The sequence below is a fragment of the Pseudopipra pipra genome, chromosome 17 (genome assembly GCF_036250125.1).
Source record: "Pseudopipra pipra isolate bDixPip1 chromosome 17, bDixPip1.hap1, whole genome shotgun sequence".
In the NCBI taxonomy this organism is placed as follows: domain Eukaryota; kingdom Metazoa; phylum Chordata; class Aves; order Passeriformes; family Pipridae; genus Pseudopipra; species Pseudopipra pipra.
The window spans coordinates 13967484-13994217 of record NC_087565.1 but is presented as its reverse complement, the minus strand read 5'-3'; the positions used below and the strand labels follow the sequence as shown (position 1 = coordinate 13994217).

Below are 26734 nucleotides of genomic sequence, written 5' to 3'. Positions count from 1 at the left end.
GTACCTGAGAAATCAGAGAAAGAAAATTAAAAATGTATTTAACAGCCAAACAGCACAAAGATTATATGGGTTCTGTGTCGTCATTTATTCATTATATTGATATTATTGATATTGGTATTGTTTTAAAGGTTGTCTTTGCTGGCCTCAGTATTTCCATAGAAAATGAATATGAGAAAAAGTGGTTAAATAAGAAAGAAATGAGGCAGAAAGCAAAGCAAAACGCAGAAGAAACAAGAATTAATCAAAGAGAAAAGGTTACCAAATTCTGGCAACATGCTGGGTGAAGGTACAGGGGTTAAGGGAAGCTGCATTTCCTCCCAGCAAGCAGGCACTGCACCTGGACAAGTCAGGTAAGGGGAGTGCAAGCAGATAATAGAGAATCAACCTGGAAAAGTGGATACCAACACTAATCTCAGAGAAAAAAAGAAAGCAACAGCTGGATACTTTGCATTCCTCTTAGCTCCCTCCCTCCACGTAAAACAACACAATTGTAATTAAACAAATCAAACAGGATGAAGAATGTTTGGCCAGCAATGTTTCCAAAGTGACTGGAAACACCTGGAATTCTTTGATAACAAAGAACTATTTGACCAGGGGGAAAAAAAAAACAACTTACACATCCCCCTTAATATTAGGGAATCTGTTAGATATCCTAACATATGTTCCATGTTTATAGGATTAATCTAGTGAGTGCTCACAGAAACCTTGTACATTTGGGACTTAAAAAAAAAAATGTAACAAGCAGAGGGGGTTCAAAAGGATCAAACATCTGGCAAAAAATACTTTTTATGCACCTATAAGCATCACCAGTCCTCCCTCATGAAAGATCTCAATATTAAAAGATTTCTGTTTTTAGAAGGGTGACAGAAGAAGAGAATTTTATGAGCTGAATACCTTGTTATGGCTCAGAGTTGCCACGAGAAGTAACTGCAGTTTGGCCCTAAGTTCTAGGAACTAAAATTCTGTCTGTTTGGCAACGCTAAAGAATTATGGAAAAACGTAGATTGAAAGGCATGGCTGGAAGCCACCAAGTTTACCTCTCTGCTTCAAGCAGGGCTAATCTCAAAACGACATCAGGTTGCTCAGGACACTCCAAAAGGATGGAGTGCCCGCATCCTCTGCAGGGGTAACCTCTGGGTTGTACCACTGTGCTGGTGAAGAAGGTTTTACCTTATGCCCAGCTGGGGTTTTCCTTGTTGTGCCCTGTGCCCGTTGCCTTTTGTTCCCTTCTCTGTTCACCTCCAAGAAGAGTGTGGGCTCTGTCCTCTCCATAAGATCTCATGTGGAAGACTGCTATAGACGCTTCCTCCCCATCCTCCTCCTCCTCACTAGGCTGAACAAGCCCACTGTCCCTGGTTTCCTCTTGCTCTGATCCTTTATCACCTCAGTGTTCCTGCACTGGACTCTTCCCAGTTTGCCGACACCCTTCATGCACTGAGGACCCCAAACACCACACTCCATTCTCAAAACATTACTTGTTTCAACTTGCACTGATGGCAAATGTGAAGAAGGCTTTGCAAAAAGATTCAGCTATGGAACAATAAAAGCTTTCTGGATTAAAACAGTGACAAAGAGCGAGGGGGGGAAGGCAAGGAGAATGGAAGGCAGAGGTCTGAAGAAATAAAACTCTGCCCAGAATGCAGACATACAATAGTTCTGCTGTGGTTTTATGATCAAGATGTGCATCCTCAAGCTAAAAGGACAGCAGCCCTTTTTCCTGCCCCAGCCACCCATCTCCACCTACTCTTTCATTTGGGCTCAAGAGGTGAGGCAGCTCTAAGGCAAACCAGACCAGGAGAAAGGCAGAAAAAGACAAACACCATTTGGCTACATACATTCCCTTATCTGGTTCACACTGAGGCCACTTCAACTCTTCCTTGGTTCAAAAGGGAAGAAACAGTAAGAGGTGGTGGGAAAACCATGACAGTGATGGGAGGAAGCACGTGCAAAATGCCCTGTGTGGAATTCAAACCGAGTGGAGACCTAAAGCATCTCCCTGGAGACCCAGAGCACGAGTCTGCAGCTCCAGCAGCTGAGAATGAAAAGCATGGTCCTTGAATTGTTTCTCTTTTGAGGTCAAATTATTTAGGGCTTTGAAAGACACTCATCCCTCCATGATCCAGGAATCTGAACAGGGAAAGCCATACACCTATTCCTTGGGACAGTCTGGAGAACAGCCTGTTCTAGCTAGATACGGTCCATAAAATATAAGGATATTGCTCAGTAACTGCATTTGTACAGAAGAAACCTTCCATATTGTATCTCTAATGTCTTCTGAGGTATTCAAGATGGGTGAGGAGAGGCACATACTCAGAAGTGACAGTAAAGGCAACAAGTATCAGAAGCACAGGACATCCTCCCTAAGGCATCCAAGATGGACCAAAGGGACAAAGCCACAGGTCAGAGGTCTAATGGTACAGACCACAAGCACAGGAGCTGCTGTGGCAGAAAATCCATAGGTGCCTGGGCAATTTTAAGAACTTTGTATTCATGGCAAGAACAAAAAGAGTACCAGGACATCCAGGTTCAAGCTCAAATTAATTTGGTGCATCAGATTTGTAAAAAGAACAGCCCAAGCTGTTACAGGAGAGTGGCTCTCTCAAAGCTTGGCTAAATGCCTGTGCTTGTGCAACTGAACTCCACTGCAAATGTAAGGTGAGAGACAGGATCCCATCTTTAGGAACAGGGATACAAATGTCCCAAGAATCAAGAAAATTTGTGATATTAATAGTGCCAGGACAGAAAACAGTAGATAGATCTCCAGTGAAGACACTACTCTGAACACTAACCAGCAGATTAAACGTCAGCTCTAAGCTACCAATGCCCCTCCTCCCAACAGGTACTATAGGCTGTCAGTAAACTCCAAAATTAGCCACCCTAATCAAAGTTTTCTCACTGAAATCCTTGCTGAACATTCCCATTAGTAAGCTCAGACAGTATTTGGCTGTTCTGAAAGCCTGCTCAGGTTCCTGAACATATGCCATGTCCAGATGGTGGATTCAGGAGCGCTTGCTCTGTTGTTCAGGTAGATGTCCACTGGAACAATGCTAGTGAAGGAATCACAGAGAAAAAGCTTCTAGTTCCTCTCCTTGGTGACTGACAGAACCTTCCCAGAAGGTGGTTCAGGCCCTTTTCCTCCAGAACTTCTGCATGATTTAGCACTGAATGTGACCCATGAGGTCCCATCTCCCGCACCGGTGCTGGCAGCGTCTTGCACACAGGGCACATTTTTTGGCTGCTTTCCTTCAGAAATCCTGAATAGGAAGCTTTCCAGAGAAGCTTCTGCAGGAACACACTGGGATCTATGGGGGACACATTTGTTTTTTGACTGTAAGATTTGTTCACTTGCTGCAAGCAAAGCTCAGCATTTCTTGCCAACATCTAGAAAACCATCAGAGTGGTCATCCTACACTCACAGAGAGAACCTGGTACAGGTGTGAAGCTGTGCAGTGGAAGAGAGGTACTGCAAGGTGAGTCCTGTGATCTGCAAAATGATCACACCATGTGAAGCTGAGTTACACTACAATTGCTACAGAAATAACTTGTCAGCTGGGGGGTTATTCCAAGAAGAAGCTGCCCCTGGGCACACTCCCACCTACAATGCTACACAAGCAGATGATAGAGAGGGTATTAGGGACTCTGGGCATGCTGAAAGAAATAAAATCTGGTCATCTTCATATCTCAGTTCTTACCTTGCTTTGATATTAAAAAATTTCTTTAATATACCCATAGGGGGTTGCAAACACCACAGATTTAGTGGTATGGTGTTGACTACACATGTAACAGCAATGGTTTTTTACTTTTAAAATACCATGAAGAAGATTTGCCTGGGATTATTACTGATACTATTTATAATATTAAACTGGAGATTAAAATTTACTTCCTGTAATTAACCTGGATTAAACTAATGTTCGAGTTGTCAGAGGTGTGTAAGAGCTGTCATGTGTAACGTGGATAGTTAAACTTTCTGTCATTCTGGATTCCTTTTCAGCTTGTTTTTGGAGACACATACATATCTAATTATTATTTTCATATAAAGGCTAGGAAATACTTGATTTGGTCAGTTAATGCATTTCATGCATCACCTCTGCTTTAGCCAGGTTAGATGAGACACCGAGGTGCCAAGGGAGAGAGATCCCCTGTATGATCCCCTGTGTGGTTGTGTAGATGATTTATCTCTAAATGTAAAACCACCCTTCTCCTCTTTTTCAGTTGCATCTTGTTTGCCATATCACTTCTCTGAGTTGCCTTTATCCCTTCAAATTCCGATTTCCTGCTTCCTGCTTCTAGCTGCTCCCATCGACACCATCATCTAAAAACAAATGAATTCTGTATCCCATGAGCCCAGTTAGTAAGGGCTGCTCCAGGAGTTCAACTTCCCACCTGGTTTTGTCCATCCTCATCATAAGATTATCTAAATTAATCTTCCACAGCTTGCTTATGAGAATGCCAGAGGAGGCAGCTCCAAGTGTTGGTGCATGTGTCCTTGTTACCATGGGCTCCAAAAGACAACCCGCAGCATCAGAGCCAGTATAATTATAATAATAATTCTAAGGGACATGGTAATGGCCATGCTGTCCACAAGGGCAAAATCAGTATAATAATGACCACGCAAAATGATAATAAGTATATAAATCCCAACTAATGATCCACTAAGTGGGTTGATAAAATTGCCAGTGAACCCCAGTGGATTACCAGGAGGCATCTTTACAAGACAGAAGCTTTCAGGATACACCACATTCTCCACATATAAATCCTCTGGTTTGCTTGCACAGAAAGATCTGTTCAAATCATTCTTACTTTTCCTGACTGGATGAGATTTCATGTGAAATGTTTCACTTTTATCTATATAATTTGCACTGTCAGTGAAGACTCCAAAGCAGCTCTTCTGTGGAGTGACAGCTTCATCCAAACACGGATGGACAAACTCTGCAGGTGCCACAGTACAGTGTAACAAATGCAGACCAACAAAAGCAAAGCTTCTGTTTGAAGTGGTTTGTAACAAAACTATATGGATAAAGAGATCAGCTAAATATTGTGAAGGACCTACAGCACCAGTTTCAGCATCCTGCTCTGCAAACAGGAGATTTACCCTCACAATTCTGAGGCCAAGAGACCTACAAGGCAGGTTGCTCAAATTATCCTTTCAACTAATTCTTGTCAGGAATGGAACTTTTTAAACAGTGATATCTTGTGGGTTGGTGTAAAGATACTATTGTTACTTCAATCTTAAGATTTTTATAACCATTGAACAGATACTGAATGGCCAAAACAGTTCCTCTTTAGCATGTGAATAAATGAGATCTACTAGTGACCTATTGGTAGGGGTTTCTCATTCTTTCACCAAGAGACTTCTTCAGTTCCAGACAGATCAACCCCACTGCCCCAAAACACATATCACAAGGACAAGTAAGACCGTGTTTAAGGAAATACTTTCTATTAAACAGACAATATTGTCCCCACTAATACCTTATTTTCAACGAAAAAAAGCAGTGAACTGAGCAGGAAATCTCTGACCAAGAAGAAACTTTTTAAGCCCTGCTAACAGCATTTCAATTAAAAACATCAGAGGTGGGAAACCGAAGCTACCTACACTTCCAACGACAAGGAATAGTGCAACAGAAGGAAACCCCTCCCTAGAGAGGCCTGGGTCACCCAGTGAGGAGGCAGGACAGCTTCACATTTCCACACAAAGGCTAAGAATGCAGGCAATTTCCTCACCAGTTCCTCACACAACACATCTATAATGCTCCAACTACAGCCTTGCCCCTGTCATCCTCAACACACCAAATTCCCCTCCTACAATCAGCATGTCCCCCAGGTGGAGGGGACAAATATGACCCCATTCTCAAAATCCTTGCTGGTGACTGTCTAAGAGTCCCTGCAGTCTATACAGCACAGTTATCTGAAAACAAATACACAAATGACATCCTCTGGAACGGAAATCTCACACTCAAGAGTGCACACCAGCCCCCTCAAATACCAATTCATGCATTTTGAGGACACCACTCATGACAGTCACTCAGCACATCAGAGAAATAAATCATGTTTTTGAAAGAGCCACATGGATAAGAATAGCAAAAGAAATAGCTTTCATAAAAAGACAGACTCTCTACTCATTGTATGCATTGCTCTCAAACACCATCCTAAAAACTACACTCAAAAAACTCCTCAAAAGAGTGATCATGTAATCTAGTGATGTTAGCACATCCCACCCAGCCATTAAAAACTTCCCCAGGACCATCCCTCCCAGTCTTTAAGCCGCCTCTCAACCTTGCTAAGTTTATCCCAGATGGAAGCCTTTTGTGCAGCAAATGAGAATAGAAAAAACAACTACAACTTGTCAAAACCTTCCCTTCCACCTACCTGTAAGGACCTTCTCTCCCAGACACCAGCACTGCCAGGTCTCACACTTGGGCTTACCTGGGAAGTCATATCCAGCACAAGGGCCTCACCCCACACCCCATAGCTGACCTCAAACAACTACTAAACACAGACTGAACTGGCACAGACCACTGACACAGCACAAACACACCTTGCTGCTGCAAAAGCAGCTCTCACAAGGTCTCTGTCACTCCTGATCCCGGAGGGAAACCTATGAACTTCCCTTCAGCCCCAAACCCAGGAATAACAATTCCTAACATTTCAGGACAGCAAGACTGCTTCTCTGTCACACTATAACCTCCCACGCTCTCCACACTCTCCCCCCTCCCCATCCCACAGGCTATAACTCTCTCTTTCTCAGCCTACATCTCATCTAGTCATTTAAACATGCCAGGAGACATTATTTCTCTCTAATTTCTGCTTTCCTACCAATTAGCATTCCCACACTGAACCTGACAGCTCCACTTCCTGTCAAAGACGATCTGAGGGATTTTCTCAATTTGCAATCCATTCTTAAAGCAAGCTGCCACTTTTAGGGCAGGCCTGAAGGTGTCTGTGTGCCTGAAAGCTTTTCTTCTTTTCAAACTACACTGTTTGGCCTAATGCAAGACATCACCTCTGCACATGTCCTTAGACATCATGGGCACAATAACACTACTATGTTTTTATACAGTTTAAAAATCAAGTCAGTATTTACAGTCCAAGTAAACTTCCAGTCCTTATCATATCCTTAAACATGACTTTGAATCCCTACAGGCTGAAAGACACGTTGTTCTCTCCAAATCGCCGTGACTGTGGAAATTGGAGAGAAATTTTATGAAGCCACTGTGAAATTCTGGTTTTGAACTTAAAACTTCCTACAAGTCATCACTATCCTCAATCAAAGGTTTGAAAATAGAACAGAAAGTGCTCATTGCCATTAGAGAGTAAGATAATGTTAGAAAGAAGCAGGAACTCTTCATGCTTAATGAGATAAAAACTGCTGTCCCAATCATCAGTCTTCCTTAACTAATCAGCCAGCCCCAACCTCTGACAGGAGAAGGAATCCCAGATGGAGAAAACAAGTATGGATCAAAACAACTTGACATTCGAATGTCTTCACTCCCAATTTTCTATTCACCATTACGAATAACTCTGATTGCCCTTGGTAGGTATTCCGTGAGACACCATTTCAACACTCTTCTGTTCACCTTCTCCCTCCCAGAGCTGTTTTTGCAGCAACTAAGGCCCGAAAATCTTGAGAGATGTAAAAGCAGACACACTCCTCAAATTCAGACCCATGCACAGCCAAACTAATACAAACCAATGACGTTATTTTCCCATTTAAGATAGAAAACATGTTTTAGAAAACATCTGAACCACTGCACAGGAGGCAAAAGCTCCACTAAACAAATACTTCCTAGTTGAAAGCTTGTCAGTGAGTCTGCATCCAACTTATCCTTGCTGTGAAAGATGACCTGCACTCTTACCATCGTGATTAGAATTTCCCAGGGTCCATGGCTCATCTGAGTCGAAGTGAGTGTCTCCTCCAATCCCTGGTCCAGGAAAGTAAGCGTGAGCCAGGAATCCACCTTCTCCATCAAACGGAGAACTGTCTCCATGGAAACCAGAAGCAAAAAATATCATAATATCTGCCTCCTTTCTGTCATTTTTAATTTCATGGTAAGGAACCTCTTCAAAGGTAAGCGGTGTCACTCTCTGCCAAACATCAAAGGCCTGACGGATGGCTCTCCTTGTATCAACCTCACCAACCTTGGGGGTGTAGTTGTGTACGCTGTAAAACGAGAAAGAAGGGACATTTAAATTTGCAGAATACATCAGAGACTTATTACCAGTATACAGCCACAGGGTTTCCCTTTCCAAAGGGTCTTTATTTTTTCCAGACAGTACTTTGTGCACGCAAAGTTTTGCTGTTACAAAGAAAGTTACCAACAAAACTACGGCCCTGATCTGAGGTCTACATTTATTAATAAAAATCTTCCTAATGCCTTGGTTGATTTTCTGTTATTTCCTAAAAACCTGACAACCTTTCCAATCTGGGTGTAGGCAGCTGAGCAACTTAGTTTAAAAATGTAAATTACTTCAGATTTTGTCTGAAGTTATCATGCATAAAAAAAGGAATCTGGTACCTGAAAAAAACTGACCACTAAAATTCTTTTTGAGAAACAAACCTTTCAGTAAATTATGTTTACATGAGCTGCTTCATTCTCAGGACTACTCAAAATATTTTAGAGCTCACAGGAGTGATGGACCTGCCAGTTTTGTGCAGCTCAGTCCATGACAGGTGATGATACAGAGTTTGGGGAGGGTAAGGGGCATTTAAGTGCACATAAATTTCCCATAATTATAAACTTTAGTTTAAAAAACACTGTTCATGGGGGATTTTGTGTCTGTGCATGTAATAGACTAATGATCTATTAAATTTGGCTTGGGGAATACGAAATATCTGTGTCATGGAAACAATTTTCAGTCTTTGATGGAGTTGGCTCAATTTAATACAATGATTGACAGATGAAAGACACTGTAACACATTCGGTGGTGAATGGAGACTCCCCTCACTTAACTGCACACTACGAATACTGAAATTGGAAAGCTAAACAACCACTGGTTTGACGGAGGCAGCAGTGGAGGCATCTGCCAATCTGCTTCCCGTGGTTATGCATATGTTTAAGGCATGTTTTATTTATATGATTCTATACAAGTTTTCCCTGAGGTCCAGAAAAGGTTAGAAGCAGGATCTGATTCTCACGCCTTCACAAACAGAGGGTGTCCCTTTACAATTTGAGTTAAAGGAATAATTATTGGTGGAACAAGTCCCTCCTCCCGCTCTCTGCAGTTCTTCACTCTTACTTGGAGAATCCTCCTCCTCCTCCTTTCTCAGAATTCTTGGCAGAAGCAACAGAGAGCACCAGTCCCTGATTCCTTCCATTTACACCATCATATCTCTTCCTACACATTCTGGCACCTTCCCCATGCTGGTCACTCACATTTCTATCTCTCCATCACAGACTTTCTTTCTGTCTTAGTCTTGCTCACCTATATCACAGAATATTCTGAGTTGGAAGGGACCCACAAGGATCATCACATCTTCTCCTTAATGACTATGTTCCTAATTTTCACTCCTTTGCAAACCCCTTTCCCCGTCCAAAAAATTTAAAAGGCTGTAATTTCAACTAGAACCGGGAGGGGGGGTGGTGGGTAATTTTAATTTTAAGCGACATTCTTATTGTCAGAAACTTCCATTTGCATCATTCAGCAACTGCCTTTCAAAAGCTCACCCAGCGTATCTCCTAGGCAGGCCTAAGCCTGGACAAAAGCAAGAGCTCTATTTCAGCAGCAGAAGTAAAACCTCTGCAAAAATACATATTCAGTAAAAAGTTGCAAATCAGTAGAAGGAAGCACCTCGACTTCAGACGATGTTCTTTCTGCTTTAATGGTTTGTTAGAGATCACACATTATCTAAAGGCTAGAGCTTTAGATTTCAAATGGAACAGAAAGGGGTTGACTAAGATTTTCCTGCCAAAATTACACAATTGGTGGCTGGGATTTAAGTGCCTTCACTGATTAGTTATTTTCTAATTGATAAGAGACTCTTCAGTTACTCCAGTGCCCTGACAGTATTCCCCCGCACCATGTTCTGGGAATGAATGCCTTAACCAGGCATCACAGGCAGGAGCCTGTTTTAATTTAAAAGTACTTACAAAATTTGCATCCCAAACAAGTACAGACCATTTTTTCCCCAGCAGAAAAGGGGCAGGGAGGGGGCTGTACCTGTAGGTTATATGCTTCTGTCTCCACTTCTGGCCGGTGAGCGCATAGCGCTTTTTCCTCCGGCTGTGGCGTAGGTGGGGATGGTCTGGAACTCCACATCGAGGCTTCTTCATCCACCTGGAAGGGAAGGGAAAAATGGCAAGCTAGCAAAGAATCCTGAAAACAGATTCCGAAGAACTCAGGGGGTGACTGGAAGACCTCTGAGGGTTGGCCAATGCAGACCCCAAGAAGGGCTCAGTCCTCCCTCTCTCAGGTTTACCCTCTTTGCACAGAGCTGTGCACCCCATCTCTGCTGGCAATCCACACCTCAGCAAACCAAAAAGACTTCATTTTTCCTTTTGGAATCACAGATACCAGATCATGTAAACTCTATGCTTGACAAGAGCTTAATGATGAGAATGCCACAAGAGACAAAATCACGGGTGTGTGTGCACTGGAATCAAACTCACCCAACACCTACTTGATCCACTCTCCATTTGTTGAAGTGCTCCAACGCCAGGGAAAATAAATCCAGTTCCTAACTCACTAGATAAAACTGAGCAAGTGCAAACACGACCCTCACAGACAGTGACTGAGGCTCTAACGACCAGAACAGATCACTCCAGTGTCTGGGTCACACACACCAAATTCCATGAGGTCCTTCCCATAACCCCTGACCCCTGATGTCACTCATGATGTAGGAAACTCTTGCCTCCATGGCCAGGTGAGCTGGAAGAGCAAAGGATGTTGTCCCTTGCACAGGGATCCAGGCACTATGATCAGAGAAGTCCAGTCTCCCTCTCTAACTCCTTTATCTCCAGCCTTGACAGATCTTTTGCTTATTTCTTGCACCAGCTTGGGGGTGGTCAAACATGGGCACGGGTTGCCCAGAGAAGTGGCAGAGTCTCCATCCTTGGAGATATTCAAAACCCAACTGGATATGGTCCTGGGGAACCTGTTCTAACTGTCCCTGTTTGAGCAAGGGCTTGGAGTAGATGGTCTCAAGAAGTTCCTTCCAACATAAATGATTCTCAGACAAGGAGAAAAAGACTGTTCCTCAAAATAGTGACCCACTTGCTGGTGTGGGCACACTCCAGAGAAGTCAGAAGTGGCTCACAGAGGAACAGATCTGCCCATCACTGCATGTGGCTGCTGGGGAAAAAGGAGACAAGGACAGAAAGAGAGGAACAGGTACTGGTCTCCAAAGGTCCCCAGCCACACGCTTCAGGATTTCACAGTACAGCCCAGGACAGCAGAGCAGAGCCCAGGAATAACAGGGCCACAGCCTCCCAGGCAGACTGGCACTGCCCTCGGCCACTGGAACTCTTCAGGCATTTGATCCACTTACTCTGATGGCAAAGACAAGTGTCCCCTGTGACACAAAGCCCTTAAGAACACACTGCAGGACGTGCCACTGCCTCATCACCCATGAGAAGAACATCATAGCCGACTCTGGCCCAATTCTCAAACAAGACACCACATTCTCTCCCTCCTCCCCAGTAAGGCCACACTCCTGGCCACCTGGGGGACAACTTTTGGCCTCCAAATGCAGACATTCCTCCATCAAGTACAGCCAGCACACAGCAAGTAGTCCATGTGTGCCCACATGTTTGTGCCCAAACAAAGTACAGCTTATCCATTAAAAAATATTAGCCCCACACCTTCAGGAAGGGAGCATCTCCCATCACCAGTAGCAGGTTTACAAGACTTCTTTCCAGGACACCCTTTAAATTAAAGCCAAGCAGACAGACACTCGTACAGCCCCACCAGAACATTCTTCCACAGCACACACACACACAGAGCCCAGCCCAGGCAGTCACACAGCTGCCCTTTCCTGATTCCACTTCCTATATGTAACAACTCTGGGGGCTCACAAATTTCAGTGCAGTCATCTGTCATCTTCTCCCCACCAAAAACAGAGCAAATGAGAGTTGTTATACATATTGCACTGTACCTGACAAGAACCCAAGCTGTGCATATAAAGCTGGCACAGATCTTCCCCACTTACATCACCTTACATTTATCAGCACTGTATGTCTTTCAGAAATCCCAGCAACCTGTAGAAATCAGATCTGTCTTGCCCACACAACTGCTGCCACCTTCAAAGAAAAGCAGTACATCTAAGATTTGCTTTTAGAAAAGCCATATCAATTCAACCTCAACACGCTGTATTTTTCCAAGTGCCCTTTATTTGTGTTGTTTTGCATTGCTTCAAGCACTTTGCTGGAGAGATCTCAGGCTTACCTGTCACCTGTATTCTCCTAGATATTTCCTGAATTTGGTTGGGTTTTTTTAAAACTCCAGTCATATGATATGGCACCATGTTTTTGGCATAACTTTACACAAGCCATAGTGTGAACTCAGTTTTCACCTCTTGAGCTTCATGAGAACTCCAGTACTCTGAACATCAGGCATCAGCAGGCCCTGACTACAGTCAGAAAATTACCTTCTGTTTTATCTTCACTGGTATCATCCAGAAGACAAAAAATTAACAGAGGAGAGCTACCAAACCAACACGGATGTGCAGAGAAATCACAAGGGCAGTGCTGGCTATGCTGACACACCAGCAGTACCTCACACCTCAGCATCTGGAGAATCATCAGCTGCCCCTTCCCAACACCTGAAAGAAAGTTAATCTTTCCATAACAGCAAATTCCCTGCCCCTGTGCCAGCTCCAGGTACAGGCACAGGGCACGGGGCTGTTCCAGAGGAAGCTGCAACAACACCACCCAGGGCTTTAAAGGCCTCTTGAGCCAAAGCTTCCAAAGCAGAGCTGCTGAAAGACTCATGATGCCCATGGCTGCCTAACTCCTCTTTCAACCCCGTTTTACTTAGGCCTCTCTGAACCCCCATATTCTACCACAGTTTGTTCCAGAGCTCAGATACAGCCTTGATGAAACCAAGTAACAAAGCCCAGGTAACCTGGTCAGAGCTCAGCAGTACCCAAGCTGTCAACTGCCTGAGCTAACGTCAAGCTGAGAATGTTTATCTGGATCGGTTCCCTGACTCAGCTTACTTCCCAAACATATGGGCCCTGCTCTAATCACATGGGCCAGGGTACAAATGCAGCCATCTCTGCTCTTCTCAGCAGGGCAGGCCTATGGCAAAATAATCACAAAGCTGAAGCTTGCTGCTGTTGATCATCTGTAGCTGAGCTTTATGACAGTCATTCTCTACTGAGCAGTTTGGAGAACCCTTTCTGTGTTCCAGGGGAAATCATCACATCACAAACAACAACAAAAGGCAATTACTTGAAGCAAGATTCAGATACTTATGACTGCTTCCCCCTCCTTGTTTTTTGAAATGGGAACACCAGTAACACTGGATCATCAAAATTTATACTTGGCACTGTTTAGGCAGAGACTACTGCATTCCTCCAGCTGCTTGGCATCAGAAAACAGGCAATTTCCAAAAGCACTGACATCCAGTTCTTGTCCTGATACAGCTGCTTGCCCCAGTTCAGGCTCCAAGCCCTCCACAAGACTCTCCTAAACAGAGGAAGCTGTCACTCTCAATCACCTGCTCTTCAGCTGGTGGAAGTGCCATCCTTAAACAGCTGTGGTGCTCCTCGAGGTGAGGGACCTACACAACAGGCTCAGGACAAAGCACAAGACACTCCCAACACACGTAACACTATTCCTTGGTTCTCTTCAGAGCCATGGGATTGATCATGACAAACACAGCAGACACCACTTTTGTTTGGCACTATGTGCCTTCTCTCCACATGTTCCCAGGACTTTATCCTCGCCCAGCTGCTCTGTAAAACTACAGTTCACCTCACCAGCTGCAGGCAGACACAATGTTTGCTGAGGGTCTGAGGAGGCTGGTTTATGAATTCTCTCCTGCTTTCCTTACAGGAAGCTACATATCATCGACATGCTACCTCAAGATAGATCCTCTGCTGAATGGACCCTGACTCAACCTTCCTTTTGGGTACCAAAAAGCATCACCAATGGTGGTGTTCCTTCCCATCTCCCACAGGCAGCACCTGCAAGGTGGCTTTCACACACCTGGGCATCAATCTTGGAGGAAAAAACAAGCTCAGGATTTGGGGACATGTGGAGATGAAAAACTTTAGATTTCTATAGTAAGTGTAAACAGAATATGCAGAATTTGTTGCCTAACAAAGAAACCACAGAAAATAATAACCCTGCACTCTGATTCTTAAAGTCACTTTAAAGGGACAGAACTTATGACACTGATGGAAGTGACAGAAAAATTCACAGCTGCAATCTTAAAACTCATAACCCAGACTGAAATAACAGCTTAGCAAATGCCTGAGTAATTCTGAGCCCCGGGGGCAGCCTGCCTTGTCAGCTCTTTTCTTTCTGCCCAGCTTCCACAACCAGGTCTGAGGAAGTGACAGCCCAACACAGCCCAGCCAGATGCCCCCCCAGTTCAAAATACAAGCTAACAGCAATCAGGACCTCTTTTTCTGCTCATGCAGTTTCTAGGCAGGTACTGCTGCTCCACCTGCCATTCAACAGATGGACCAACTGACTCAGGGCAGATGGAGGCAGAGCAACCCAACGTGCCTGCAAAGCACACCAGGGTTTGGCTGCAGCTGAGGTCTCAAGCCTTCGGAGAGTCAAGTTTCAGAAGAGAGAACCATCTGGGTTTTTCACCCATCAGTCTTTGGGTGTTCATGCATCACTCAACCCCTGCCCATACATAGAACCTCTAAAATGTGGGCAACACCTTCTTTTCCTCCAGAAAAACTTTCATTAACTAAAGCAGGGACTCTCACGTGCAATTTGCTCCCTTCCCTTATCACCCACAAGGAAGCAGAAGCAGCTCCCAACCTTTCCAAACTAGAACCCCCAATGTTATAGCCCCTTCTTTCCCCAGCCCCTTCCAACTCATGAGCATCCCAGCTGCAAACTTCTACACACACAAGGCACACACACAGCCTTGCTCAATGGCTTCAGCATTCACCAACAAACTTATTAATGGCAAAGAGATCTCAGATGGAAAATCCCCACCTTTAAAAAGCATTTCATTTCCATCTCATTTGAAAAGCAAACAGGATTTTCTCTATCCCTCAATGGAGAACAAGGGGCTTTTCCTGTGAGCTAAAAGAAATGTTATGTTCACTGGAGAGGCACTCCCAGCCCAGGATGAACCCCTCCTGCTCAATCCACTAATTTCTTCTGTTTCTCCCTCTTCTTGCAGCTTGGAAGGCTTACAACCAAACCCCTTTGTACTTCACACCAGTTGGTTACTTTGTGCCCCCTTCTTTTGCGCCACCACGTCCCTTTTGCCAGCACAGTGCCCTAACAGGAGAGATGAAGAACCAGGTAGAGCCTGCTCTAAAAGGGTCTGCTAATGTAATAAGGTCAAGGGGACAGTAGCAGGGCCTAAGCAAGTTCCATTATTTGGGCTTTCTCCTTTTGCTCAGCATTGGATGCTTTTTTCCCCAGAAAGCAGCAGTAAGACCTTCTCTGCAATCTGTTTTAGTCAACAGATGCTGCCCTAATCCAGACCAACAGCAGACAGATCCAGGCACTACAGACAAGGCAATCAGACAATGAGCCACTTCCACACCACCCTTTACAGCACAGACTGAAGAGCAGACTACAGAACACAGTCCCTGCAGTCTGGGTGATTTACACTCACACTTCTGAGCTATCAAAACACCACCAACATACAGCTGTATGGTCAACATACAGCAGAGAACACCGAAAGTCCAACAAATGGCAACTGTGGACAGCTAAGTAGCTCTGACCATCATCATCAGACTACAACAGCTCACTTCAACTCAGACTGTGGATCTCCATAAACAGCATCTGTGGACATACACAAATCCAATTAATTAAGAAACACATTAGAAGCCATTTCTGGAGCCAGCATTTTAACCTAAATCCAGACAGAGATGGAAATAAATGAAACCCTTGATGTTCTCTGCTTTGAGAAGCTCACAGGATTTCATGCTTTGCTTGTGCACCAGTGGATCTGTGTTCAAAGAACAACATTAATTAGAGCTTCTCCTCACACTCACAAACAGTACTGTTGGCAAAAAGTGGAATTGCCCACATTTTTTTGTTAGAGACACCTTTTCACAATCAAGACTTCTCTGGCTCACTCAGTCAAATCTGTCCCTTTGGAGGACTTCTTGCTCCTGGAATAATCATGCAGGTAATATGACTGCATTAAGAAAGGGAAAGACAAAAGTAGCCACTGTTAATCTTACTCAATAGTTGTCTCGTCCAAAACTCCTGTCACTGGGATTCCATAAAACTGTTGCATAGTGGCAACTGCAGACTGCACAGCTTTTCCCGACTGCAAGGCAGACATTTGGCTGTCAGATGGAAGTAAGTAGCCATACGTTTTTAACCAACCCTGAAAAAGAAAGAAACAGATGGTAAGATGCCACAGTAAGTTTTCAACTTAACAGTTCAGAACATTTCCTCAAAAGAAAAAAAGTGACAAACTAGCAAAAAAAATTCAGCCATCTCTCTTTTTTTGGTTAGGTCTGGTAATATCATCTGATCCCTACAAAGGGCTGAAGATCCAGTTTAATATCACCTGTCCTGGTAGGGCAAGGCAGACCTGCCAGTTAAAAATGGTCATCATCCCTATTGAGTAACTGGGGCAGACTTAAGACTTTGGAGCACCAGAAATGCCCAAGAAGTTCTGTTCTGGTTCCAGGGACTTCCTGTGCACCCTGACCCCTTGCCAGCTTGAGATTTCTTAGTCCCCACAGAAGCAAGATCCCAAGAACCCACTGCCCACGACCCCTCCTATCTGTGGACCATCATTCCAAGAAAACAGTTTAACAGCCTGGGCAATCCCTGGAAACAAAAGTTCAACTTGCAATGAGCACAGGAATTATTCTTAAAAAAAACCCAACAAACAACAACAACAAAAACCTCCAAAACCAAAATAAAACAACAGCAAAAAAAAACCCACACAGAGAAAACTCAGCAACAAAAAAACGACACAAAGTTTGCAGAGATTCTGGTTCGATGGGTGTTTACCAACAGGTGATACCAGCAAACTGTCAGAACAGGAAAACAGCCACCTCTCCTCAAGGAGTTTTGTCCCCTTTCCCTGCCTCCCCCCTAAAATGCAGCCTTAGATAAAACCCTGTGTCAAACTTGTCAAAATGCTAAGCACAGCATTTTCAAAAACATGCTTCAGGATTTTCCTTCCCTCCCCTTTCTTCCCCTCCCTCGCTTGGATGGTAGCAGAAAACAGAATATTAGTTCACCATTAGGTGCAAATGCCAATCAAACTCAAACAAAAACTTGTTCTCAGAAACTTTTACCATAACTTTTCAAGCACCCCCCACAGTGCTTTTGTCTTCTAGCCAATACCCCAGCCCTTCAATTCAATACTTGGACCAGGATTATTATGAGACCAACATACATCCCCTAAGCTTTTTCCAGCCACGAGGACAATCCATCTGACCCACAGGACAGTCCTCACCGCACGAGTGCTGATGAATCACCTGCATGCACTGCTCTCCCACTGGCAGCCTGATCACTCAGAGCAGGGGTGAGAGGAGAGCCTTGTCTTCCCTCAGTGTAACACAGCAGTGGGAAGGGGGCTCAGGTCAGGAAGAGCACAATTGGGAGAACAAAACGGCCTTGCTTCCAAAGCAGGAGAAAATCACAGAATGGGCTGGCAGGGACCTAAAAGCCCATCCAGTGCCACCCCCTGCCACAGGCAGGGACACCTTCCACTAGCCCAGGCTAGTGGAAGCCCCATCCAACCTGGCCTTGGACACTTCCAGGGATCCAGGGACAGCCACAGCTTCTCTGGGCAACCTGTGCCAGGGCCTCCCTACCCTTACAGGGAAGAATTTCTTCCTAATATCCAATCTAAACCTATTCTCTTTTCAGCTTAAAGCCATTCCCCCTTGTCCTGTATCTCCACCCCTTATCCCAAGTCCCTCTCCAGCTCTCCTGGAGCCCCTTTAGGCACTGGAAGGGCTCTCGGGTCTCCCTGGAGCCTTCTCTTCTCCAGGTGAGCACCCCCAGCTCTCCCAGCCTGGCTCCAGAGCAGAGGAGTCCCAGCCCTTGGAGCATCTCCGTGGCCTCCTCTGGACTCGCTCCAGCAGGTGCCCACCTTTCTCGTGCTGGGGCCCCAGAGCTGGGTGCTGTGTCCAGGTGGGGAAGGGAAGCGGAGCCACAGCCCCTGGGCTGGGCATGGCAAAGTTCACCGAGCAAATGGACACACAGCGCTATTCAACACGGACACTGCCAAGGGCTCAAGACAAAGCCAAGGGGCAAAACTGCTCCTAGACCGGACATTTGCTACCTCGGCCTCGGCCTCTGACAAACATAACAACACTTCGGTCTGACCAAAATTAGCTGCCCTTGGGCAGCGAGGGCAGAGCCCAGCGACCAAAACAGCTCGGCGGGGGCTCCCCTGTGACATCGCCTTCCCTGCCCGCCGCACTCGGAGGCGGCAGCGGGAACGGGGCACCCACCCCACGGCTCAGACACCTCGGGAAGCTCCCGGCGGACACCGAGGCTCAGGCTCACCCAGGAGGGGCACGGCTGCTTGTCCGGCCGCTCCCCGACCCGCCGAGCGCGGCCGGAGGAGCCGCGCCCGCACCCCCGAGCGCAGCCCGGCCCGGCGGGAGATGCTGGAAGGCTCCCGGCGGGCACCAGCGCCCGGGCACGGAGCCGCTGCCCGCCCGGCTCCCCTGCGCACCCCCGGGGCACCCCCGCCCGGCCCCGCTCCGCACGTACCCGGCCGGTGCTGGTGTCGGCGGCGGCGCGGAGCAGCGCGCACAGCAGCGGGAGCAGCGAGCCCAGCGCCCGCCGCGCCCAGCGCGCCATGGCCCCGCGGCGGCCCCACAGCCACCCCGGCGGGGCCCGGGGCGACCCCGGCGGGGCTGGAACCCGGGGCGGCACCGGCGGCGCTCGGCCGGGCTCGGCAGCGCTCCGGCCCCCGGCGCCGCGGCTGCGGCTGCGCGGCTGCCCGGAAGGGGAAGGGGAAGGGAAGGCGGGCGGTGGGATCTGCCGCTTCCTTCCCCGGGCCGGGGTTGCCCCGCCGGTCGCCGTGCCCGGCCGGCGTGTGGGAAAACGGGGAAGACATAAACATTTTCTTAAGGAAAGCTGTTCTTTGGTGTTTGATCTTCGTGAGCGGAGAGGAAGGAATGCCGGCTGCTGGGCGCCTGCAGCAGGGCTCTGGAGGGGCACTGAGCCCTGCGACACGGGGAATGAGGGACATGTGCAGGAATTTATTGACTCCAGCCTCTGGAAGGCCTTTCCATCTGAACTGCTGTGGATCAGAGGCAGTGGGCGGCAGATCAAGCTAAGCCTCGATCTCCCCCACTCTCTCTCTCCAGACCTGTTTCCCAGGACATTTCCAGCCCTTCAGGATCGGCAGGACTCGCCCCCGCCCCTGCACAGCCAGCCCCCCTCTTTCCGAGGCTCCAGGAGTCCTTCCCTCCTGCCTGGCCAAACCAGAGCTCCCTCCTGTTCCCTGCCCACACGGTCAGCACGCAGGGAGGGAATGCAGGGCCTGGGGGCTTCTCCAGCTCCCAGCCATCCCTCTTGGTAAGGAAACTTCCCTGCATGCAGGAGGCCCTCTGGCAGTCACACTTCCACCACCCGAGACTGTCACTGCTGGAACCAAAGCCTCATCACAGGGGCTCCAGCGAGCCCAAGGGTCCCTGCTTGACTCCCCACGCCCCCCAACTCACACAGTCAGACCACGTTTCCATACCAGTTCAACCCCAGGTTTCCCATAGCAGACACTCAGATGTCTCGTTCCACGCAGCCATTTATTCACAGCGCAGGAACAGAAACAGCTTGAGCTGGTGTCTCTGAGCATGGACCTTAACCCCTGGGGCTTTTGTACTTTCACAGTCCAAGCACACAAAGTCTTAGCTCTCCCTCCCGAGTCTCCAGTTCCTGCCCCGTCTCTGAGTGTCCGACTCCCTCGCTGTGCCACAGGTCCCCATGCCTTGAGGTCCTGCCACCCAAAGCTCAACCTGCAGCTCCCACTGAAGCTGCACCCCGAGCTCCCTCACCAAATGTATTCCTCAACATCTGTGCTTTCCAGCTGCAACTGCACACGCCCTCCCGGGAGCGCATACTTGAGCTGATGGAGCTCCCTTGGCACTGCCCGAGGGTGCAGATGTGGCCCTTGTGGCTGAGCGCTCAGCACAGCAGAGGGAATTTGGGGCGCAGCTGGTGCTGCTCCTCCACTTGCTGAACAGGAGAAGAGCTGCAGCTGAAGCATATGCCAGAAACTGCTTTGGAAGGAGAGGAACACCATCCCTGGGCTGTGCCTCTCGCTGTTTCTCTAGACACCTGTGGTGATTGTTGCACAGCCAACAGATTGCTGTGCCTGTCTCTTGCCTTTGTTTGACGAGCAAATCACCAAATCCAGCCAAAAAGGGGTAGGAAGTGAGAGCAGCAGAAACGAGGGCAGGGGAGACTGGGAAGGCAGCAGAGAGGTGTCTGGGCTGAGGGGGAGCCTGAGCAAAGGGGAAGGCAGGGATTTCCCTTGGCCTGTGTTTCTCTTCTGTTTCTCAAGATGTGAATCAGGAATTAGATGTTGACAGGGATGGGCCAAATATCCAGTTTGATGCAATTGCCTGAGTTACAGCTGCTTGGCCGTGACAGGGAAGAAGGTCTAAAAAGGGAGAAAAGGCAAAGTGAAGCCCAAACCAGGCATCTTTGGCGTGGCAGTTCCTCGCATTTCTTCCTTTGGCGAGGACACCTGCTTTGCCTCCCAGACTGACAGAACAGAGCAGGGGCCTGGGGACATGAGCTCTCTCAGCTGGGTCACACATAATGGGAGGCCCACAGGGGCCTCCAGGGGATCCCCACCCATGGGTTTGGTGGACACTTTCTGTGTGACAGGATGTCATCACAGTGGTGTGACAATGCAGTGATGTGACATCACTATGATCTCACAATGCCCCATGGGCCAATTAAGCCACTCACTGGGGCATCAGCTATTGTGCCTCTGGAGCACAAGGAGTTAGTGCAGGATCACAGCACCACAAGAGCTCTTGGAAGGACCCGTGGAGCACTATCTCATTGCTGGTGTCCTGCCGAAAGGCAGAGGCACTGCTGAGTGTATTGGGATATAGTGGGAAAAAGGGTGTAATAAGGGGACATAGCAGGGAGGGCAGCACCATCCTCGAACAGGATTTCAAAGGCCTGTCACAAACCCACCCACATCCTGAGGTGGAAAGAAAAGCTGTGCTGCTGTGGGGGCCCTCCCCTCTGTGGACCCACAGTTTTCCCAACAGCCCGTCCCTCTGGCAGGTCTGCTTGGGTGTCTGTGTGTTCCCAGCTCAGCCTCAGAATATCCCCTGTGAAAAGGGGATACCACTGAAATGGATTCTGACCTGCTGAACCTCCCAATTGGGGTCAAGATCCCTGTGAAGCCCGGAACCAAGCCTGTCTTCTGCAGGGGAAAGGTGGGGGAAAAGGTAAAGCAAGTAGAAAGAGGGTAGATCAGCTCTCCGCTTTGGTGGAGTCCCCATCAAGTTCCTGTGGCCATCTGCTCTGCAGCAGGAGCTGCAGCCCTTCAGTCGGACAGGGCTGGGCAGTGGAGGGAACCTCAAACTCCCTGGAACACAGAGAAAAAGGACTTGTCAGTTCTCTGCACTGGTTTCTGGCACCTTTTCACAAGTACCAAGTGGCACCTCTTTGCTGCTCTCTTCTGCCTCCTTTGTACTCTGGAAAATCTCTCTTACAGCTTCACCAGCCATTTCCTTATTTCACCCTGGATGATCCCTACAACCACCACCTCACTATAGACTACAACTGCCTGCATGACCCCCACCTGCGGGACTACCATAAACGTAAGGATGTCCTGGAGTTGCTGATGAGACGGGGCTTTGTCACCAGTGATAACAAGGTAGATTTGGACACCAGGCTGATCAAGCGGGTTCCCAGAGCACTTGCTGCAGCCGCCTGCTGTGGGCAGAGGGCAGGGCTGTGGGCTGGTTTCCCTGGGAGCAGAAATGGTGCCAACATCCCTCTGGGAAGTCCCAGCCCTGCTCCTCTCAGGCTGCCCCGCGCTGCCCGTGTGCTGAGGAGGCAGCCGGGGCGAGGCCTGGAGCCGGGGCGAGGAGCCCTGGCCGGGGGGAATCGGGGGCTCTGACACCAGGGGCAGTGGGGGCAATGGTGAGCAGAGGAGCAGCTCCCCTCCCACTGGGGAGGGCAGTTCTGCATGGCTTGACAGTGCCTGGGGGGTTCTGCCCTCATCCCTCCATAGGTGGTTTGCACTCTGAAGGAGTTCAATCAGTACAGGGACTATCTGACCAGGCATAAGCTGTTTTCAGAGACGATGTCGATGCGGAAAGAGGTGGGCAAAGCAGTGTGTTCATGGGCACAGGGTGGTGCTGAGGGCTGGGGCTTTCCTTGCAGGGGAGGTGCTCAGTGCACAAGAGGTGAGGGCTGTGCTGAGGGGCAGATTTGTGGTGAGGAAAGGACTGCGCGGCTCGGGGCTGAGGCAGCGCGGGGTGCTGGGGTGGGCATGGGCACGAGGGCTATGTGCAAGCACATGGAGTCCTGAGGGAAGCCCTTCTCTCCTGCCCTCGTTGCCTGGCTGAAGCAGAGTGCTGTCCTGGACCTGTGGGAAGCCTCAGCGCTTGTCCAGGCAACAGTGGCCACAACCTGGTGTCACCTTTCAGGAATGTATTCAGCCACCCCCGGCCAAATCAAAGCATGGCACCCAGCTGCCGGGAGCCACCAACGCTTCCCGCCCGGGAAGGCGGTGGATGCAGACTCACAAACCTTATTGCCCACCTCCGCCCAAGAGAAGAGAAACCACACGGAAATTGCGACAATCCAAAACAGTGAAAGCAGCTTTGGATGAGGACCAAACCTACGCTACAGCTGATCTGGGCCAGGAAGATGCCACACTGCCTGGGAGTGTCAGCACTGGTGCTGACTCCCAGGGGAAGCCAGACATTCCTGCTGACGGGCAGGTCAAAGCTGTGTCTGAACAACTAACTGCAGCAGAAGCTCAGAAGCTCAAAGAGCTGGTTGAGACTGTTGTGCTCAGAGTTTTTGGGAAGCTGAAGGTTCCTCAGGATAAGCGTGTCAACTTTTTAAAGAACGCTGCCCAGGGGATCAGAGGAACATCTTCCAGCATGAGAGCACAGCCTTTGGAGACACCTCCAGATCACTGTCAGGAAATGGAAACGGTGGCCCAAGAGCTTGTAGCGACTGTGTTGGAGATGTTGGGGGACCATCTGGAATCCCAAGCTTCTGATCAAGGAGCAGCAGCCAGTCTGGAGGAGCAACCTGTTGATGGAGGAGCCACCCAAGCAGACAAATCCGAGGAAGCTGAAACAGCCACTTCACACAGAGCATGTTTAGAGGCTTGCCTTGACAAGCTCACGGGACTTGTTGTTAAAAATGTTCGCAACCTCTTGAAATCCATGGTAGCTTCTCAGTTTGGACGAGACTCTAGTGGTGAACACACTGAAATCCTGGAGCTTCCCAAGGGACAGGCCTCCAACATTCAGCCAGAGCCATCCCAGACACTTTCCTCAAAGCAGGGCATGGAAGCAAGACGAGGATTCCCCAGAGCATCTGAACGGCGGAGGCAGGAAGCAAGCAAGGGAACAAAGTTGCCCCCCTTACAACCAAAGCGCCGTGCAGAAGGGACTGGCTATGCCAAAACCTTGGAGCCTGAGGTTCTTGCAACGGTGAAGGAGAGCTTGGAGAATGAAGAGGATGCAGCAACATCAGGCAACACTTTGGATATAAGGACCATGGCAAAACAGATAATTCAGTCTGCAATACAGCGGATTTGTCAATGTAGGCCTGCACCGACCCCTGAAGAGGATTTCAAAGGGACCACGGCATCCCAAGGAGGAAAGGAGAGCAGTGCTGCTGAGGACACCCTCCCCTCTGTGGGCCGACGGATTTCCCGCCAGCCCGTCCCTCCGGCGGGGCCGAAGCCCCCTGCCCGTGCCGGAGCACGACGCAGAGCTGTGCGCCCAAAGCCCGTCTGAGGAGGGCGAGGTGTGTGGCAGGAGAGGTGAAGAGCCCCCGGACAGCAAACACAGACCCACACCCTTGTTTAGCCAATAAAGAGTTTATTCCTGTGTTGGGTCTGGCTGAGCTGGGCCATTTTCCCATAGCATCCCTCACAGTGCTGTGCTTTGCATTGGTAGCTAGAAAGGTGTTGATAACACACTGGTATTTTGGCCACTGCTGAGCAGGGCTGGCTCAGCACCAGCACTGCAACATTCCTTCTGGGAGGGGACACAGCCAGGCCAGCTGACCCAAACTAACCAAGGGGATATTCCAGACCATATGGCGTCAGCTCAGATATAAAAGCTGAGGAAAGGAGGAGGAAGGGGACGACATTGTTTACAACGTTTGTCTGCTGAGCAACCACTCCATGTGCTGAAGCCCTGCTTTCTGGGAAGTGACCGGACATCACTCGCTGATGGGAAGTAGAGAATAAACTTTGTCATTTTCTGCTTCGCTTGTGCACGCAAACTTTTGCTTTTGCTTTAGTAAAGTGACTTATCTCAACCTAGGGGTTGTTTTCCATCTTGTTCTCTCTCCACTGTCCTTCTGGGAAGGGCAGCAATAGACTGTCTGGGTGGGCACCTGGTGTCCAGCCAAGGTCAACCCACCACAGTCCTTTTTGGTGCCCAACGTGAGGCAAGACAAAGGCAAGACAGTAACTATGGAATAGCAAAGCTCTTGGATGGGACATGGAGTTTGCTGGCTGTGCTGCTCATCACTTTATTTTGCTGAGTTTTGGGAACATACCCTCACACTGTGTCCTAGTTAGGACAGCTGAGACCAGTTCATCACTGGATGGGTGTAACCCAAAACTGTGTATTCTATAGCCTTCCATGCCATTTCCCAGAAACTTATCAATGAACCATTTACACCATCTGCACATAGAGCCTGACCTCTCAGGCTATAAACTAGGTGTTAAGAGGTCTGTGAGATAGGAGGGTGCTCCTGTCCTCATACCCATTGTGGAACTCCCTGCCCTGAGGGAGGTACTGAGCATTCCTGCCTGAACTGGAGGATATACAATCTTGGAGTCTTGGGACTTTTTTAACCACTCGTGGGATCCAGAGGAAGACTGCAGACCACCGCTCTCAACCAGACTGAGACCACCACTCTCGACTGGACTGCAACCACCACTTTTCAACCAGACTGCAACAGGTTTTCCCCTCTCCTTTTACTTTGGACTTGAGGTCCAAAGAACACCACTCTGTTCATGCCCCAGGGTGCTGGGTTATACATTTGGGTTTTGTGAGTTAAAACCAATTGTTTGTCTGTATAATCGTACTTATTGTATTATTTTATTAAATTGTTATTCTTATTTATAATCTCTCTTTTGAATTGAGTTCATTTCCCCTGCTGGTTTACCTTTAAACCAGTACACACTGACTGCCTTGTCATGCTGGGGGAGCATCTTCTGGGGACAACGGAGGAATACTCCTTCCCCCCCTCCCTGGCATTGATATGAATGGCTTTATAATGAAGTCTCCCATGGTCCTTGCTAATCCTTATGGGAGCTGTCTGATACTGTTATTGTTACTAAATAATACTGTCAGCACACTGTGGAGTTCGTGGAATCTGGTGTGTCCTGGTGTAGGAGAGAACAAACTTTAGCTGATGATATATTGGGATGTGTCCTGAGGTGGCAGGGCGTGTGGAAGGACTTGGGCAGGTTCCCAGGGCATTTGACTCCTCCCATTACCTGGGACTTCACACCTGAACAGGTATTTGACCCTGGCAGACTGGCGTGTCACCTGATGGAAGGTGCCTTACCTATCCCAGTGAAAACCAGCAACTTCTTGCCCTGTACTGGGGCCTGGCCTGTGCCCATCGAGCCACAGTTCAGTACTCTCAGAGGACTGTAGTGAAGGCAGGGACCCAAACTGCCCTGGAGGATGCTATGGCTGAGACAGCAACTCAAACCAAAACAACTACAGTCAGTGAACAGGAAGAAATGGCTAAGGCAAGCTGCAGGTCCATGAAATTAGTATGGGAAGAAAAGGGAGAATCAGGAGGGGAGGGGGGCAGTCCTTCAACAAAGAAATCGAAAGGAGTGAGACCAATCCCACAGGAAACCGAAGTTAGCCAGTCCCTGACCTCATCAGAACGTTGGGACTTGTGGAAAGATTCCAGCCACCAGCCCAGTGAGTGGATTCCTACCTGGCTGCTTTGATGCTGGGATAATGGGGCTGATAGTCAGGAAGGTCATGAAGCCCAACAACTGGGATCCCTTGCTAGAGACTGGGAAATTGAAAGAGGAATTGGAAAAGACAGAGCAATTTGCAGGCTCTGGAGATGGCTCCTCTCAAGCCTGAGGGCAAGGTATCCATTCAAGGAAGATCTTATGAACTCCTCAGGAAAGTGGAGCACTGCAGATGAAGGTATCCAGTACTTGAGAGAATTAGCAGTGCTGGAAATCATTTATAGTAATCTACGAAGGGATAACAGCCCCAAAGATCCAGCCCTGAAGTTCCTTGCACGGTGGCCATGTAGAGGAAGGTGGTTCAAAGCACCCCTGCATCATATTCCAACAGCCTGGAAGCATTATATTACCTGAGAATGGATCCACCACCTGTAGAGATGATGTCCTCCTGACTCCGAAACGTAGAAGAAACTCTGGGCACTTCCTTGTCCCC

At 48.2% G+C, this 26734-nt stretch overlaps 2 protein-coding genes across 3 annotated transcripts in view; one reads left to right on the top strand and one right to left on the bottom strand.

The window, feature by feature from the left end:
• Window positions 1-20573, bottom strand: part of MMP24 (matrix metallopeptidase 24) — a 51220-nt gene extending 30647 nt beyond the window's left edge. Inside the window, exons 1-4 of one of the 2 annotated variants that reach the window (XM_064674309.1) lie at window positions 19816-20573; window positions 16325-16473; window positions 10156-10272; window positions 7854-8158 (exon numbers count right to left, since the gene is read on the bottom strand). In XM_064674309.1, the coding sequence (XP_064530379.1) occupies window positions 7854-8158; window positions 10156-10272; window positions 16325-16473; window positions 19816-19923 (679 nt within the window). In that variant the 5' untranslated portion in view covers window positions 19924-20573. Of the gene's footprint in view, window positions 1-7853; window positions 8159-10155; window positions 10273-16324; window positions 16474-18833; window positions 19000-19815 lie in introns of those variants that run through there. The other variant, XM_064674310.1, reaches the window with a different exon arrangement.
• A 372-nt stretch (window positions 20574-20945) lies between these two features.
• LOC135423760 (uncharacterized) lies at window positions 20946-24173 on the top strand. Its single transcript, XM_064674312.1, has 4 exons — window positions 20946-21538; window positions 21808-21969; window positions 22330-22419; window positions 22748-24173. Exons 1-4 carry the CDS (start codon window positions 21443-21445, stop codon window positions 24077-24079), a joined length of 1680 nt encoding a protein of 559 aa, XP_064530382.1. The 5' UTR covers window positions 20946-21442; the 3' UTR covers window positions 24080-24173.
• Window positions 24174-26734: the final 2561 nt, after the last annotated feature.

Bases quoted from the DNA above. Each gene is read 5' to 3' on its own strand.
- LOC135423760 (XM_064674312.1), top strand. From the start codon at position 21,443: ATGGATTCTGACCTGCTGAACCTCCCAATTGGGGTCAAGATCCCTGTG. The intron at 21,970-22,329 runs GTAGATTTGGAC...ATCCCTCCATAG, and splicing joins TTGTCACCAGTGATAACAAG to GTGGTTTGCACTCTGAAGGA. The intron at 22,420-22,747 runs GTGGGCAAAGCA...GTCACCTTTCAG, and splicing joins CGATGTCGATGCGGAAAGAG to GAATGTATTCAGCCACCCCC.